The 18,039-nt window shown below is 43.4% G+C and overlaps 1 protein-coding gene across 1 annotated transcript in view; it reads left to right on the top strand.

Annotated features, from left to right (window-relative positions):
* The first annotated feature begins 2,281 nt into the window (after positions 1–2,281).
* The window catches only part of LOC120028987 (kinase suppressor of Ras 1-like), a 53,044-nt gene continuing 37,286 nt past the window's right edge, over positions 2,282–18,039 (top strand). The window contains exon 1 of the mRNA XM_038974271.1: positions 2,282–2,680. Within this exon, the coding sequence (XP_038830199.1) occupies positions 2,546–2,680 (135 nt within the window). The 5' untranslated portion in view covers positions 2,282–2,545. The remainder of the gene's footprint in view (positions 2,681–18,039) is intronic.

Below are 18,039 nucleotides of genomic sequence, written 5' to 3'. Positions count from 1 at the left end.
GGCCTGATCACTGACGACGGTGAGACAGCCTATAGGGAAGAGGTCAGAGACCTGACAGTGTGGTACCAGGACAACAATGTCTCCCTCAACGTGAGCAAGACAAAAGAGCTGATCGTGGACCACAGGAAAAGGAGGGCTGAGCACACCCCCATTCACATTGATGGAGCTATAGTGGAGTTGGTCGAGAGCTTCCAGTTCCTCGGTGTCCAAATCCCTAAGGTCTTAAAATGGTCCAAACACACCAACACAGTCGTGAAGAGGGCAAGACAATGCCTATTCTCCCTCAGGAGGCTGAAAATGTTTGGCATGGGACCTCAGATCCTCAAAAAGTTATACAGCTGCACTATTGAGAGCATCCTGACTGGTTGCATCACCGCTTGGTATGGCAACTGCTCGGCATCCGACTACAGGGCACTACAGAGGGTAATGAGTTTTTTTGTGCTTGCCAGTTAGCTCTAGTTACATGTCTATAGTTAGTTAGCAGTCTATGGTTAGCTAGCTGTTAGCAGCCAACGGCTAGCAGTTTCTTACTGGTGATAAAAACAGATGATTGACATAATTTTTTCGAGACAATACTGAATTATTTAATGTAACAAATTGAACCTTGTGAACAATTTGTGGTAATTCATGGTACAAAATTCAAAAGGCACTTGCACATCTGAGCAATCTTATTTGCAGGTGCATGGCAACAATTGAACAAGATGAAGGAAAAAGGAAACCGCACACTGCTCTTGATAGTATCACCGATATTTAATAAGCTTACGTATCGGCCACACGGCCTTCGTCAGAGCTTTTGTGATTTTTTAAAATGTGCACCCTTATGTAGACCTGCCCCCACCCACATCCGTTCTACACATCGAAGGGGGTTGGAGGCAGAGGAAAAACAAATAAGTGCTACCAAATATAACAATATGCATTTCATAAATATTACAAAAGTGTATAAATAAGGCGTATTGAACACGTCTGTAAAATCTCAATGAGGACATAGCAAGTTTTCATTAGTCATTGGGTACATCGTACGAAAAACGTCAGAATAATTTACAATAGACACATATTTAATGTTCAAATTCACAACATAACATACATAGGCATTTCATCATTAAGTCCTTTAGGAAATAATGTCTGGAGGGTGAAAATCCAAAAACATTCTCTTTTACTCAGAGTATTATTAATATCTCCTCCCCTGTCTGATATCTTAACTTTCTCTATGCCACAAAATCTAAAGGTGGAAATGTCATTGAAATGTACAGCGACTGGATAATCCCTGTCGTTTCTCCTGATTGAACTTTTATGTTCACTAATTCTCTGTTTGAGAGAGCGGGTGGTTTTACCGACATCACAGAGCCCACATGGACATGTAATAATGTAAATAACATGGGTGGTGGAACACGTAATAATGTCATTTATTTGGAACCGTTTTCCTGTGTGTGGGTGGCAGAAATATTCACACTTCATCATATTGTTGCACTATGCGCATCCTCTGCATTTATAGCTACCATTTGGTAGAGGGCGTAAAAGAGCTTGGCAAATTTTATTATTATTATTATTATTTTGTGGCTGGCAGTTGGCATGAACCAATTTATCGCGTAAATTGCGACCTCTCCTCAATACGTGGTGGATATTTAAATTCAGCCGGCAAAACTGGGTCCGATGATTTACATTTACATTTAAGTCATTTAGCAGACGCTCTTATCCAGAGCGACTTACAAATTGGTGCATTCACCTTATAAAATATGTCAGTGTTTCTTGACCACACCTCCCACTTTTCGCGAGTTCAAAGTATATGTAGTTGTGAACATTACGGAGTGTTCTTTAGCTTTAGCGGGTCTTTTTTTGTAACAGTCCATCTCATGTTTTTCCAATGCCAAATTATTAAGAGCTTCATCCACACATTGTGACGAACAGCCTCTTTTTAGAAACCTAATGCGCATCTCCGATGCTTTTTCTAGATAATCCTCTGTGGAGTGGCATATACGGCGCAGTCTAAAAAATTGGCTTCTTGGAAGTCCTCTTTTTAATGGCTCAGGGTGGAAGCTGTCACCCTGTAATAGAGGATTTCTGTCCGTTTCTTTTCTATACAGAGTTGTAAACAGGGTTCCATTTGATTTCTCAATCCACATATCGAGATAATGAACACGTTGAGTGTCACGTTCAATAGTGGTAATGGTAATTCATGGTAACCTCAAAAACAATTCATTTAGGCTCGCCGTTTATTTGAAACAGGGGTTTATTTGCTGAAATGTGTGCCGTTGCCCCACAGAAGTTAAAAGACGACCTGGAACGCGGCCACTCTGTCAAACACCATGCAGAAAGAAGTAATTTACGTCGCTCTTGAGAATACACGGAACCCACTGTGTGCTCATTGAAGCGACAGAGCTAAGAAAGTAAAGGTCGTAGATCAACTGTTCTATTAGTTCGCTGTTCAAACTCGACTAAACCTATCAAGCCGTGCCAACGACGAGGAATGGATATTGTGCCAGTCAAAGGTGGAAAGATGGTTCAAAGTAATTAACTTTCGGACGGGGATAGTGAAGGTGGCGCAGCGATGGACAAGGATGCACTCCACCAGTGCGAACTCATCCAGAATATGATCGAGATCTCCATATCTAGTTTACAAGGACTCCGAACCAAATGCGCTGCATTGAGCGACCTCACTCAGCAAGAAATACGCACTTTGGAGGTACAGTATGGGTAGCATAGGCATAACATACACTTTGACTGCTATCATAATAAAGTTCAGCTTGTTGGTGAGTGTGTGTGTGCGTGCGAGGGAGAGTGAGTGATGGTGGAACATGTAAATGTTTGATGTGTGTTGTTCTCATGATATAGGCTACTAGATTGTTTTTTTATATAGAAAACAATAGAATAGACATTGCAAGCTCCACATTCTTAAAATAAATACAAATAATACAGTAATCTCGTGCATGTAGGCCTGGCCTACAGATTAACTGTCCTTGATGTGCTGTAGGCCTATAGTAGGTATATTGTATTTAGGTTCAACTTCCTTGTTCCTTCCATGCCCATAATCAATAACAGTTTCAAATCAAATCAAATTTTATTTGTCACATACACATGGTTAGCAGATGTTAATGCGAGTGTAGCGAAATGCTTGTGCTTCTAGTTCCGACAATGCAGTAATAACCAACAAGTAATCTAACCTAACAATTCCACAACTACTACCTTATACACACAAGTGTAAAGGGATAAAGAATATGTACATAAAGATATATGAATGAGTGATGGTACAGAACGGCATAGGCAAGATGCAGTAGATGGTATAGAGTACAGTATATACATATGAGATTAGTAATGTAGGGTATGTAAACATAAAGTGGCATAGTTTAAAGTGGCTAGTGATACATGTATTACATAAAGATGGCAAGATGCAGTAGATGATATAGAGTACAGTATATACATATACATATGAGATGAGTAATGTAGGGTATGTAAACATTATATTAAGTGGCATTGTTTAAAGTGGCTAGTGGTACATTTTCACATAATTTCCATCAATTCCCATTATTAAAGTGGCTGGAGTTGAGTCAGTATGTTGGCAGCGGCCGCTAAATGTTAGTGGTGGCTGTTTAACAGTCTGATGGCCTTGAGATAGAAGCTGTTTTTCAGTCTCTCGGTCCCTGCTTTGATGCACCTGTACTGACCTCGCCTTCTGGATGATAGCGGGGTGAACAGGCAGTGGCTTGGGTGGTTGTTGTCCTTGATGATCTTTATGGCCTTCCTGTAACATCGGGTGGTGTAGGTGTCCTGGAGGGCAGGTAGTTTGCCCCCGGTGATGCGTTGTGCAGACCTCACTACCCTCTGGAGAGCCTTACGGTTGTGGGCGGAGCAGTTGCCTACCAGGCGGTGATACAGCCCGACAGGATGCTCTCAATTGTGCATCTGTAGAAGTTTGTGAGTGCTTTTGGTGACAAGCCGAATTTCTTCAGCCTCCTGAGGTTGAAGAGGCGCTGCTGCGCCTTCTTCACAACGCTGTCTGTGTGGGTGGACCAATTCAGTTTGTCCGTGATGTGTACACCGAGGAACTTAAAACTTTCCACCTTCTCCACTACTGACCCGTCGATGTGGATAGGGGGGTGCTCCCTCTGCTGTTTCCTGAAGTCCACAATCATCTCCTTTGTTTTGTTGACGTTGAGTGTGAGGTTATTTTCCTGACACCACACTCCGAGGGCCCTCACCTCCTCCCTGTAGGCCGTCTCGTCGTTGTTGGTAATCAAGCCTACCACTGTAGTGTCATCCGCAAACTTGATGATTGAGTTGAGGCGTGCATGGCCACGCAGTCGTGGGTGAACAGGGAGTACAGGAGAGGGCTCAGAACGCACCCTTGTGGGGCCCCAGTGTTGAGGATCAGCGGGGTGGAGATGTTGTTACCTACCCTCACCACCTGGGGGCGGCCCGTCAGGAAGTCCAGGACCCAGTTGCACAGGGCGGGGTCGAGACCCAGGGTCTCAAGCTTGATGACGAGTTTGGAGGGTACTATGGTGTTAAATGCTGAGCTGTAGTCGATGAACAGCATTCTCACATAGGTATTCCTCTTGTCCAGATGGGTTAGGGCAGTGTGCAGTGTGGTTGCGATTGCGTCGTCTGTGGACCTATTGGGTCGGTAAGCAAATTGGAGTGGGTCTAGGGTGTCCGGTAGGGTGGAGGTGATATGGTCCTTGACTAGTCTCTCAAAGCACTTCATGATGACGGAAGTGAGTGCTACGGGGCGGTAGTCGTTTAGCTCAGTTACCTTAGCTTTCTTGGGAACAGGAACAATGGTTGCCCTCTTGAAGCATGTGGGAACAGCAGACTGGGATAAGGATTGATTGAATATGTCCGTAAACACACCAGCCAGCTGGTCTGCGCATGCTCTGAGGACGCGGCTGGGAATGCCGTCTGGGCCTGCAGCCTTGCGAGGGTTAACACGTTTAAATGTTTTACTCACCTCGGCTGCAGTGAAGGAGAGCCCGCAGGTTTTGGTAGCGGGCCGTGTCAGTGGCACTGTATTGTCCTCAAAGCGAGCAAAAAAGTTATTAAGCCTGTCTGGGAGCAAGACATCCTGGTCCGCGACGGGGCTGGTTTTCTTTTTGTAATCCGTGATTGACTGTAGACCCTGCCACATACCTCTTGTGTCTGAGCTGTTGAATTGCGACTCAATTTTGTCTCTGTACTGGGACTTAGCTAGTTTGATTGCCTTGCGGAGAGAATAGCTACACTGTTTGTATTCGGTCATGTTTCCGGTCACCTTGCTCTGGTTAAAAGCAGTGGTTCGCGCTTTCAGTTTCACGCGAATGCTGCCGTCAATCCACGGTTTCTGGTTTGGGAATCTTTTAATCGTTGCTGTGGGTACGACATCGTCAATGCACTTTCTAATGAACTCGCTCACCGAATCAGCATATTCGTCAATGTTGTTGTTGGACGCAATGCGGAACATATTCCAATCCGCGTGATCGAAGCAGTCTTGAAGCGTGGAATCAGATTGGTCGGACCAGCGTTGAACAGACCTGAGCGAGGGAGCTTGTTGTTTTAGTTTCTGTTTGTAGGCTGGAAGCAACAAAATTGAGTCGTGGTCAGCTTTTCCGAAAGGAGGGCGGGGGAGGGCCTTATATGCGTCGCGGAAGTTAGTGTAACAATGGTCCAAGGTTTTACCAGCCCTGGTAGCACAATCGATATGCTGATAGAATTTAGGGAGTTTTGTTTTCAGATTGGCCTTGTTAAAATCCCCAGCTACGATGAATGCAGCCTCAGGGTGTGTGGTTTCCAGTTTACAAAGAGTCAGATAAAGTTCGTTCAGGGCCATCGTTGTGTCTGCTTGGGGGGGGATATATACGGCTGTGATTATAATCGAAGAGAATTCCCTTGGTAGATAATGCGGTCGACATTTGATTGTGAGGAGTTCTAGATCAGGTGAACAGAATGACTTGAGTTCCTGTATGTTGTTATGATCACACCACGTCTCATTAATCATAAGGCATACCCCCCCGCCCCTCTTCTTACCAGAAAGATGTATGTTTCTGTCGGCGCGATGCGTGAAGAAACCAGCTGGCTGCACCGACTCCGTTAGCGTCTCTTGAGTTAGCCATGTTTCCGTGAAGCAGAGAACGTTACAATCTCTGATGTCCCTCTGGAATGTTACCCGTGCTCGGATTTCATCAACCTTATTGTCAAGAGACTGGACATTGGCGAGTAGTATGCTAGGGAGTGGAGCGCGATGTGCCCGTCTCCGAAGCCTGACCAGGAGACCGCTACGTTTGCCCCTTTTACGGCGTCGCATAGGGTCGCCGGCTGGGATCAGATCCGTTGTATTGGGTGGAAGGCAAAACACTGGATCCGTTTCGGGAAAGTCATATTCCTGGTTGGAACGATGGTGAGTTGGCGTTGCTCTTATATTCAGTAGTTCCTCCCGACTGTATGTAATGAAACCTAAGATTACCTGGGGTACCAATGTAAGGAATAACACATAAAAAAACAAAATACTGCATATTTTCCAAGGAACGCGAAGCGAGGCGGCCATCTTGGTCGGCGCCGGAAGATTACTTCGTAGCCTAAGGCAACACTCAACATGTCACACATCAAAACAGCCTAACAATCAAAGTTTCAACCAATGTGTTAAAGCAGTTTATTACAGATTATAAACTTGTAATTAACAGTTTATGAATTTATAGAACTGTAAGACAGAAACACATTGATGAAAGGAAATGGGGTACAATGAAGGATATGCCTGGCTGTCATCAGACAAAGTCTGTGTGATATTCTCACACATCTGTCCCCCTCAATGAATCCTGTCAGTTTCACTTCTCCCTCAAGTCAGTCTGTCTCTCAAGCAACCAACAATGCACATCTCTACTCCTCACTAAAGGAACGTTGAGCTACTTCCACTGCGGTCCATTCACATTGTTAATCAACTGGGTATTACAAACGGAGCAACGTCCTTATAATGTAAAGCCCTTTAGGATCATACATACTGTACATGGAGATGCCAACTATCATTATCATTGTAAGTTATTTTGTACATAATGTTTCTGCCACCGTATCTTATGACCGAAAAGAGCTTCTAGATATCAGGACAGCGATTACTCACCCCATACTGGAGGAATACTTTTTCTTCAACGAGTCGGACAGGAAGATTTTACTTCAGACGCCCGACAAGGCCCTCAGATTACCCGAGAGGGTAATCTACCTTTACCATCGGTCCTATTAGCCAACGAACAATCAATTGATGATAAAATAGACAAACTACGATCATGTATATCCCACCAACGGGACATTAAAAACTGTAATATCTTATGTTTCACCAAGTTGTGGGTGAACGACGACATTAATAGCATACAGCTGGCGGGTTTTAAGCTTTTTCGGCAGGATAGAACAGCGGCCTCTGGTAAGATAAGGGGTGGCGGTCTATGTATATTTGTAAACAACAGCTGGTGCACGAAATCTAAGGAAGTCTCAAGGTTTTGCTTGCTTGAGGTAGAGTATCTCATGATGATAAGCTGTAGACCACACTATTTACTAAGAGAGTTTTCATCTGTATTTTTCGTAGCTGTCTACATACCACCACAAACAGATGCTGGCACTAAGTCCTCACTCAATGAGCTGTATAAGACCATAAGTAAACAGGAAAACGCTCATCCAGAGGCGGCACTTCTAGTGACCAGGGACTTTAATGCAGGAAAATTCAAATCTGTTTTACCTCATTTCTACCAGCATGTTAAATGTGAAACCAGAGGGGAAAAAACTCTAGACCACCTTTACGCCACACACAGAGATCTGTACAAAGCTCTCCCTCGCCCTCCATTTGGCAAATCTGACCATAATTCTATCCTCCTGATTCCTGCTTACAAGCAAAAACTAAAGCAGGAAGTACCAGTGACTCAGTCAACAAGAAAGTGGTGAGATGAAGCAGATGCTAAGCTACAGGACTGTTTTGCTAGCACAGACTGGAATATGTTCCGGGATTCTTCCAATGGCATTGAGGAGTACACCACATCAGTCACTGGCTTCATCAATAAGTGCATTGATGACGTCGTCCCCACAGTGACCATACGTACATAACCCAACCAGAAGCCATGAATTACAAGCGACATCCGCACTGAGCTAAAGGGTAGAGCTGCTGCTTTCAAGGAGCGGGACTCTAACCCGGAAGCTTATAAGAAATCTCATGCCTTCTGACGAACCATCAAACAGGCAAAGTGGCAATACAGGACTAAGATTGAATCGTACTTCACCGGCACCGACGCTCGTCGGATGTGGCAGTGTTTACAAACTATTACAGACTACAAAGGGAAGCACAGCCGCGAGCTGCTCAGTTACATGAGCCTACCAGATGAGCTAAATTACTTCTATGCTCGCTTCGAGGCAAGCAACACTGAAGTATGCATGATAGCATCAGCTGTTCTGGATGACTGTGTGATCACGCTTTCCGTAGTCGATGTGAGTAAGACCTTTAAACAGGCCAACATTCACAAGGCCGCAGGGCCAGATGGTTACCAGGAAAAGGAGGACCGAGCACACCCCCATTCTCATCGACGGGCCTGTAGTGGAGCAGGTTGAGAGCTTCAAGTTCCTTGGTGTCCACATCACCAACAAACTAACATGGTTAGGCGTTTAACTAGCTGTCTTAGGCGTTTCACAGTACGGACATTGCAATTTATTTCCCTGGCCACTTCTGCAGTCCTCATGCCTCCTTGCAGCATGCCTAAGGCACATTCACGCAGATGAGCAGGGACCCTGGGCATCTTTCTTTTGGCGTTTTTCAGAGTCAGTAGAAAGGCCTCTTTCGTGTCCTAAGATTTCATAACTGTGACCTTAATTGCCTACCGTCTGTAAGTGTCTTAACAACCTTTCCACAGGTGCTTGTTCATGAATTGTTTATGGTTCATTGAACAAGCATGGGAACAGTGTTTAAACCCTTTACAATGAAGATTTGTGAAGTTATTTGGATTTTTACGAATTATCTTTGAAAGACAGGGTCCTGAAAAAGGGACGCTTCTTTCTTTGCTGAGTTTCTTACCTCAATTACCTTGACTAACCGGTGCCCCTGCACATTGACTCTGTACTGGTACCCCCTGTATTTAGCCTCGCTATTGTTATTTTACTGCTGCTCTTTAATTATTTGTTACTTTTATTTATTTGGGGTATTTTTTTTCTTAAAACTGTATTGTTGGTTAAGGGCTTGTAAGTAAGCATTTCACTGTAACCTGTTATATTCGGTGCATGTGACAAATACATTTTGATTTGATAACATCACCTATTCTGTACAGGTCATATCAGGTACAGTACCACTAAACTGGCCTACTAGCCTCTCTCCCAGTGTTCTCAATCTCCCATGGGATTGTTAAATTCAAAGCGCTGGAGAAGGCCGTCTGATCTGGATTTCTCATCGCTATTAATGTAGCAGCATCTAAATTTGGACTTCTCTCCCTCCCACACATTCTCAGTGCGGGCTTTTGAAAGCTAAAGATAGAGTGAGAAACAGTGGGAGGAGAGGAAGGAAGGGGAGAAAAAGGGGAATGAGGAAAGAAGGGAGGAATATATGAAGAAGGAGATATCCAACATGGCTGTCTCTTGTGACAGCTGAATATCAAGGGGCTTTCTTTGAGACTGGACTGGGGGAACCAGGGAACCAGCAGACAACAACATGGTTACGAACAAAAGAGGCAGCCAAGCCACTGCCAGGCCTTTCTCTCTTTCTCTGTATTTGTCTGTCTCTTTCCTCTCCCTCCCCCCTCTCTCCCTTCTCCCCCCCCCTCTCTCTCTTTCACTCCTTTTCTCTCTTTCTCTGTATTTGTCTGTCTCTTTCCTCTCTCTCCCTTCTCCCCCCTCTCTCTCTTTCACTCCCTTTCTCTCTTTTTATTCTCTACCCCCCCTTTCATCTCTAACCCACAATAGGCCAGTCTGTCTGTATAGGGTGGTCAGGCCTGAGCTAAGTGGCTGCATGGGGAGTTGGGTTACTCAGGTCTGTCCATGTAAACGGCCTGTATTGTGTTTACATTGGATATTGGAGATGAGCAGCACTGTTCTACACTGTTATTGTCATAAAGAGATGGATAAAGGACTCTGACCACAAGGGGCAGATATTATGTCCATCAGGACAGGTGTGTGGGGGGTTGGGATAGGCTAGACTTGAGCGTTGCTGGACACCAGATGAGGAAGAATTGGAGAGATGTTTGGTGCTGCCTGAAACATGGATCTTATGTAATTGCAGAAGTGGTGTTGTCTTTCCGACTGGTGTTCAACTTCCTCATATTAGCTGTACTGCAATTGCACAATAATAAGGTCATTCTTGTGTGAAGAGGATCATTCTTGTGTACAAGATTCTCTTTGAATAGTTTGAACCAAAACACTGTCTTAGAGGATTGAGCTGTGCAGCTCGTAAACCAGGGAAGTAACTTTTTTAAAATCATGTCATTGGTCTCTAAACTGAAGTCGCTGTCCTTGTAAGCTTCACAGGCCTGTGATGTTGAATGTATAGCGAGGTTAATCCTGGGTGCTACTTAGGGCTGTTATGGTGACCATATTACCACCACACCAGCAGTCACTAGTCATGACCGCAGTCAAATTCCACGTGACCGTTTAGTCATGGTAACTAGTCTTCTCCAAAACTGTGCACTGGCTGATGGTCATTAGTAGCCTACCAAACTAACTGCCAGTCGCTAATAATCAAATCAAACACTTCATGAGAGCACATGTTGCGCAACATTTCTATAAGCTATGCAATAGGGTGGGAAAACAGAGATTGGATGGCCTCTGTTAAAAAAGGGAGGATCCCATCAGCTTTCTATAGGCTAGGACTACTATATTTATTTCTCAACTTTTCTAATATTAATAAGCACATTGCTTCGCTTTACAACCGGAGTAGCCTAACTGGCTAGCATGAAAATGAACCCCGGGAAAAGTGTCCTCCATGTGCTGTTTAAGTGCATACGTATGACATGTATTTTTTTCCCCTGCTTCTGTTCCGACAGGTACATGTTAATGGCCTATTCTCAATCTGACATATACAGTGCGTTCGGAAAGTATTCAGACCCCTTAACTTTTTCCACATTTTGTTACGTTACAGCCATATTCTAAAATTGATCAAATAAAAAAATTTACCTCCTCAATCTACACACAATACCCCATAATGACAAAGCAAAAACTGTTTTTTAGAAATTGTAAAAACAGAAATACCTAATTTACATAGGTGTTCAGATCCTTTGCTATGAGACTCGAAATTGAGCTCAGGTGCATCAGTTTTCCATTGATCATCCTTGAGATGTTTCTACAACTTGATTGTTGTCCACTTGTGGTAAATTCAATTGATTGGACATGATTTGGAATGGCACACACCTGTCTATATAAGGTCCCACAGTTGACAGTGCATGTCAGAGCAAAAACCAAGCCATGTGGTCGAAGGAATTGCCTGTATAGCTCCGAGACAGGATTGTGTCGAGGCACAGATCTGGGGAAGGGTACCAAAAAATGTCTGCAGCATTGAAGGTCCCCAAGAACACAGTGGCCTCCATCATTCTTAAATGTAAGAAGTTTGGAACCACCAAGACTCTTCTTAGAACTGGTCGCCTGGCCAAACTGAGCAATCGGCGGAGAAGGGCCTTGGTCGGGTGCCATAATCGACATCCACGTCTTCGGCACCCGGGGAACAGTGGGTTAACTGCTTGCTCAGGGGCAGAACGACAGATTTTTATCATGTCAGCTCGGGGATTCGATCCAGCAACCTTTTGGTTACTGGCCCAACGCTCTAACCGCTACCACCCCAACCCGCTTGGAGTTTGCCAAAAGGCACCTAAAGGAATCTCAGAACATGAGAAACAAGATTCTCTGGTCTGATGAAACCAAGATGTAACTCTTTGGCCTGAATGCCAAGCCTCACATCTGGAGGAAACCTAGCACCATCCCTACGGTGAAGCATAGTGGTGGCAGCATCATGCTGTGGGGATGTTTTTCAGCGGCAGGTACTGGGAGACTAGTCAGGATCGAGGGAAAGATGAACGGAGCAAAGTACAGTGAGATCATTGATGAAAACCTGCTCCAGAGTGCTCAGGACTTCAGACTGGGGTGAAGGTTCACCTTTCAAGAGGACAATGACCCTAAGCACATAGCCAAGACAATGCAGGAGTGGCTTTAGGACAAGTTTCTGAATGTCCTTGAGTTGCCCAACCAGAGCCCGGACTTCAACCCGATCGAACATCTCTGGAGAGACCTGAAAATAGCTGTGCAGTGATGCTCCCCATCTAACCTGACAGAGCTTGAGAGGATCTGCAGAGAAGAATGGGAGAAACTCCCCAAATACAGGTGTGCCAAGCTTGTAGCATCATACCCAAGAACAGTCGAGGCTGTAATCGCTGCCAAAGGTGCTTCAACAAAGTACAGAGTAAGGGGTCTGAATACTAAAGTAAATGTGATATTTACGTTTTGAATTGTTTTTAATCAATTTGCTCAAATTTGTAAAAAACGTTTTTTGCTTTGTCATTGTGGGGTATTGTGTGTAGATTGATGAGGGAAAAATACAATTTAATCAATTTTAGAATCAGGCTGTAACGTAACAAAATGTGGGAAAAGGGGTCTGAATACTTTCTGATTGCACTGTATATTATTTAGTATACAGTACCAGTCAAATGTTTGGACACACCTACTCATTCAAGGGTTTTTCTTTACTTTGACTATTTCCTACATTGTAGAATAATAGTGAAGACATCAAAACTATGAAATAACACATATAGAATCATGTAGTAACCAAAAAAGTGTTAAACAAACCAAAATATGTTTTATATTTGAGATTCTTCAAAGTAGCCTCTCTTTGCCTTGATGACAGCTTTGCACACTCTTGGCATTCTCTCAACCACCTTCATGAGCTAGTCACCTGGAATACATTTCAATTAACAGGTGTGCCTTGTAAAAAGTTAATTTGTGGAATTTCTTTCCTTCTTAATGCGTTTGAGCCAATCAGTTGTGTTGTGACAAGATATGGGTGGTATACAGAAGATAGCCCTATTTGGTAAAAGGGCTAAATTGGTCATCAAAAAGAAAAGAGGACCAAGGCACTCTTCATATAATTAATTAAAATGCCTTTATTAGTATGGCATGTTCAATAGAAACAAAGTTTTAAAAATCCGATGCATTTCGGCTGCATGGCCTTCGTCAGGGAGTACAAAAAAATAATACAATGTGTCACGTTCGTCGTAGTGAGGAGACCAAGGCACAGCGTGATTAGAATACATTCTTCCTTTTAATAATGAAGAACACTTAACAAACAATACAAAATAACAAAACGAACGTGACCGCTATAACACTGAGTGCAAACATGCAACATCACATAGACAATCACCCACAAACCAAACTGGCAAATGGCAACCTGATTGGGAACCAATCTAGGCCACCATAGACCTACATAATGCCTAGACTACACACACACACCTAGACATACCCAAAACCCTAGACAAGACAAAAACGCACATACCACCCTCGTCACACCCTGACCTAACCAAAATAATAAAGAAAACAAAGATAACTAAGGTCAGGGCGTGACATAATGTCCTCTTTTGAACAGCTTTTCCAATTAGCCCTAATTAGAAGAGGGAGTGATTACAAAATGTATTGGACACACCTAGTAAGCAATAATATACACATTAAAAAGTGAAATACTGTAGCTATGTTATCATAAAAATACAACTCCAAGCTCGAAGAATCAGGACACTTAGAAAGGAAACTTTGAAAGTTTCTTCAAGTGCAGTCGCAAAAAACATCAAGGGCTTTAATGAAACTCTCTCTCATGGGACTCCCAATCACGGCCGGTTGTGATACAGCTTGGAATCGAACCAGGGCGACACTTCCAGCACTGAGATGCAGTGCATTAGACCGCTGCGCCACTCGGGAGCTCCTAAATGGTCAGTTCGTCCATGGCCTGCATAGTTATCAGACATGTCACCCATTGAGCATGTTTGCATGTTGCGTTTATATTTTTGTTCAGATTAGGAGGACCTGTTTCTTTGTTAACCGCTCAACACAGAATAGCTGCATGTGCACACTCCCTTGGAAATCTTTTGGAGAAAATATCCTTTCTATTTTATTCAGCTTTGTTCAATTATATTCTTCTTACTACAAAATAATATAAAATAATGCCACAGGAATTATAAGCAAATCTAGTCTGCTAAAATAACTAGTGTAGCCCACAGACGTATGGCATAGCCAGATCAGGGCCTAACATGAACACAATTTACAGTATGCTATTCTGTTCTTCTGAAATAGACTACATTTTCTTCATATCATGTTTCTTTAGACCTGCCTAAAATAAATAATGGATTTTTTTGTGATGGTGTAGGCTAAATTAAATGAATTTATTACTCTTAATTTGACTTTTTAAAATATAGATGTTCCAAACGTCTGTATCAGTGGCTTCTAGGCTATGCGTGGAAGCAAGGAGACGCAAATAACTGCCAGCCTCAAAGTAATTGACCGTTAATTAACATAAACACGTTTAGCATGACAATCACCGGCTGACAAAATGTCATGACCGTCACATCCCTAGTGCTACTGGCACCTTATTACAGGGCCCTATGACTCCTTCAGTTTAAAGTTAAATCTACAGACTGACCACACCTAACTAACAGCCGTCATCTGATTTCCATACACTAACTAACAATGCCACGGTGGTCGGCTTCTACTCTGTAATCAGATCTGGCAACCCAGGGATGGACATGGCCCATATTATCTGCCCATATTGTCTGTTTCTGGGAAACCTGTCATTAAATAAACACTCAGTCATTAAATGACTATCATTTTGCAGAGATTTTGACTTTTGAGGCTCTTGTCACACTTTTTTGGCAAGATCATCGAAGTGCTAGTTTGATCATTTTGACGATTATCCTAAGCAGCAGCTACGGTGCAGTCAGTGGAAGAAACAGAACTACAAAATGATGGGTCGTGTAGTGTCAGGAAACTCCCATGTGGTTTTGCAAACGATCTGTCTCTCATTCCCCTCCCCACCCCTCTTTCTCTTTGTCTTGTTCGATTTCTCCTTCCTTTCTTGACCTTTTTGCTCGCTCTCTTTGTCACATCTATCACTGTTTCCTTTGCCTTAACTAAGACACACACATGTTTTTTCCATAGATGGAAACTTACATGGAGAAGTGATGCTTACCATTTGCGTACTGTGGTATTTTTCATAACCGCAATATACAAGCGTAGCTTCAAGGAATGAACTGTGGTAGTGGTTGAGAATGATATCTTGAGAACCAGTATCGTCCCTCCCCCACACAGGCGTTGTCTGGTACTTAGAGACTAACATTCAAAGGTTGAGTACTGGCAGCCAAGGCCACCTCCTTTATTCTTTCTGTGAAAAGGCCCTTTCCTTGGGTCATTGTCACACACAATACACACAATTTAGTTACACACACTGTGGTAAAACATGTGGGCACAGATACGTGCTGCCTGTCTGCCCCGTGGTCCCCACTCAGCCTGCCCTACCCCTCGCTGCATGTGCCTGCCATGTAACAGAGCTGGGAGATGGAGAGAAAGATAGACAGTGAATAACGACGAGCGCCACAGCGGAACGAGGCCAGGCGTTGTCTGGTGCAAACCAACACTGCCTGGTTTCCTCAAGTCGCTCAGTGAAGTACATCAAATCAGCCATGGCCATTCTCTGATAGGGAGAGAGACAGGAGGTCATTCAGAGACAGTCTCCGTCAGACTGGTCTAGTGCTAATGAAACTTTAATGCTGTTCCACTAGGCCAGGCTCTCTAAAACCTACCAGGACCATCAGTGACTAATGATGGGAGCCTAAACATGAACTTAAACCTATTTACAGTTGCCCACCCTCTTAACTCACTCACCTTCAGCCCCAGCTTTTTGGTTGAAATAAGCTAAAAATCCAGCTTTGAAAAAACAAAATACTTAAAACACTGACTGAAATTCTGCAGACGTATTACTTTCAGCTGGAAAAAGTTCTAGAAGTAATACTTCTGGCTGGACAGAGGGATAAGACTGGAAGTAATGCTTGTGGCTGGACAGAGGGATAAGACTAGAAGTAATTCCTGTGGCTGGACAGAGGGATAAGACTAGAAGTAATGCTTGTGGCTGGACAGAGGGATAAGACTGGAAGTAATGCTTGTGGCTGGACAGAGGGATAAGACTGGAAGTAATGCTTGTGGCTGGACAGAGGGATAAGACTAGAAGTAATGCTTGTGGCTGGACAGAGGGATAAGAGGTATATGTGAGTCCAGTTCAGTCCACTGGTTGCCAGGTAAAAGCTTGCTTTCTGGGATCTGGTGTCCGAAGGTAAGGTGGACAACTTGACTATATCTAACTCAAGGATGGGCAACCGGCCCCCCCCTTTTGAAGGCCCCGTATTAATCCCACCACTGCATCCCTCATAATAAATTCAGATTTTCTGTGGCCCCTAACCCCATCAAAGTTGTCCATCCCTGCTCTAACTGATCTCTCTAGTCCTCTCTGTGACCCCAGCCAAGCATCTCCCATAATCAAATTTTTTACATAAACGGGTTCCGCTGTCTGTGGCTGCAGGGTTTCCATGGTGCTAGGTTGTCATGGCAGTGGCACAAGCCGACGCCCCCATGAGAAAGGCTGCTCGGTGTTCCTCTGAGTTTGTATGTAATGAGGACTATTTGCTGTTTGCTGTTCTGAGGGGAGAACTGTTAAATACCCAGTCAGTCAAGGATGAACTGAAACTGGCCACTCCATCTCCACCTTCTCTGTTTAGGAGGTAGGAGTGCATATCAATATTCTACAGAGAAATGTTCTCCTTGTTTCCTCTCCTTCATCAACATTCTACATTCATGTTCTTGAGAGCTTATAACACTGAGGTGCTTCTGAGACAAAGTTGTTATTTTTTAGGCCTGAGTGTACAAAACATTAAGAACACCTTCCTAATATTGAGTTGCACCCCCCCCCCCCGTGAAAAATCCAGCAGCGTTGCAGTTCTTGACGCAAACCTGATGCGCCTGGCTAGGGCTGTGGCGATCATGAAATTTCGTCAGCCGGTGATTGTCAAGCAAATAACTGGTAATTGACTGTTAATTAACATAAACACATTTACACTAGTTCATTTAGCAGACAATTCTGTGGCATTATATTATATTATTTTATAGTATAAAGAATACAATTGAACATAGCTGAATGAAATAGAAAGGATATTTTCTCCAAATGATTTGTGCGCACATGTTGCTATTCTGTGTTGAGCAGTTAACAAAGAAACAGGTACTCCTAAATGCTTAATTTAGAGTTATTTATGTAACTTTAGTTGTGATACAAACATATATGTTTTGATTTTTAATATATTCTAAGTCTGCGACTCTAATGATAATTTGAAAAAAGTTGCATGAAAGGCATGAGCTCTGCTTTGTTTTTTTTGTGCAGGCTGCACACACTTCATCAGTCTCTCCTTCACAATTTGACAAGCACTTGATAATGCCTCAAATTTCCCAGCGGCATCCCCTTTGTGTGGCCGTAATGCCCCCTAAAAAAATCCATGCTTTTTGCGGCCAGTGGCCGTTTTGCCCTTGGGCTGAATATAATAATTATAATTCCCTTTTCCAGGCTGCATGCTCCAAAGCACATCTCGCTCAAATGGCTCTCTGTCACGTGATTGGGTCTTTCTCACAAACTACAATTGAAGACAGACACATCGGGATGCAACTGTGCGAGTCCTTATCCAATTCTGAAGTGAATATTGAAGATATTAGAAGAACTGTCCACATTTACTTTTTGTCAGTCAACAAGATGAGTAAGCCTAACGAACAGCAAAACCACTAGCCTATGTCAATCTACTATCCCCATAGTACAAAAGTTGACCTATTCTGTGAGAGAAAGAAATATTCCAAACATAGTCTGGGACAGTTGTGGTTTAGGAAAGATCCCAAATGAATACAACTAGCATCAAAAAACTTTTTTAAGCAATGAGGCTGACACAACAGATCAGAACGTTTAGCTTAAAATGTTGATAAACTATTAGGCTATTTCTTAACATTATAAGCACAGCAATGCACACATGGCAGTATGATATAAGCGCGAATGTTCCATTAGCGGGA

This window comes from Salvelinus namaycush, chromosome 34, assembly GCF_016432855.1.
Source record: "Salvelinus namaycush isolate Seneca chromosome 34, SaNama_1.0, whole genome shotgun sequence".
In the NCBI taxonomy this organism is placed as follows: Eukaryota; Metazoa; Chordata; class Actinopteri; order Salmoniformes; family Salmonidae; genus Salvelinus; species Salvelinus namaycush.
This window is presented reverse-complemented; position numbering and strand designations above follow the sequence as displayed.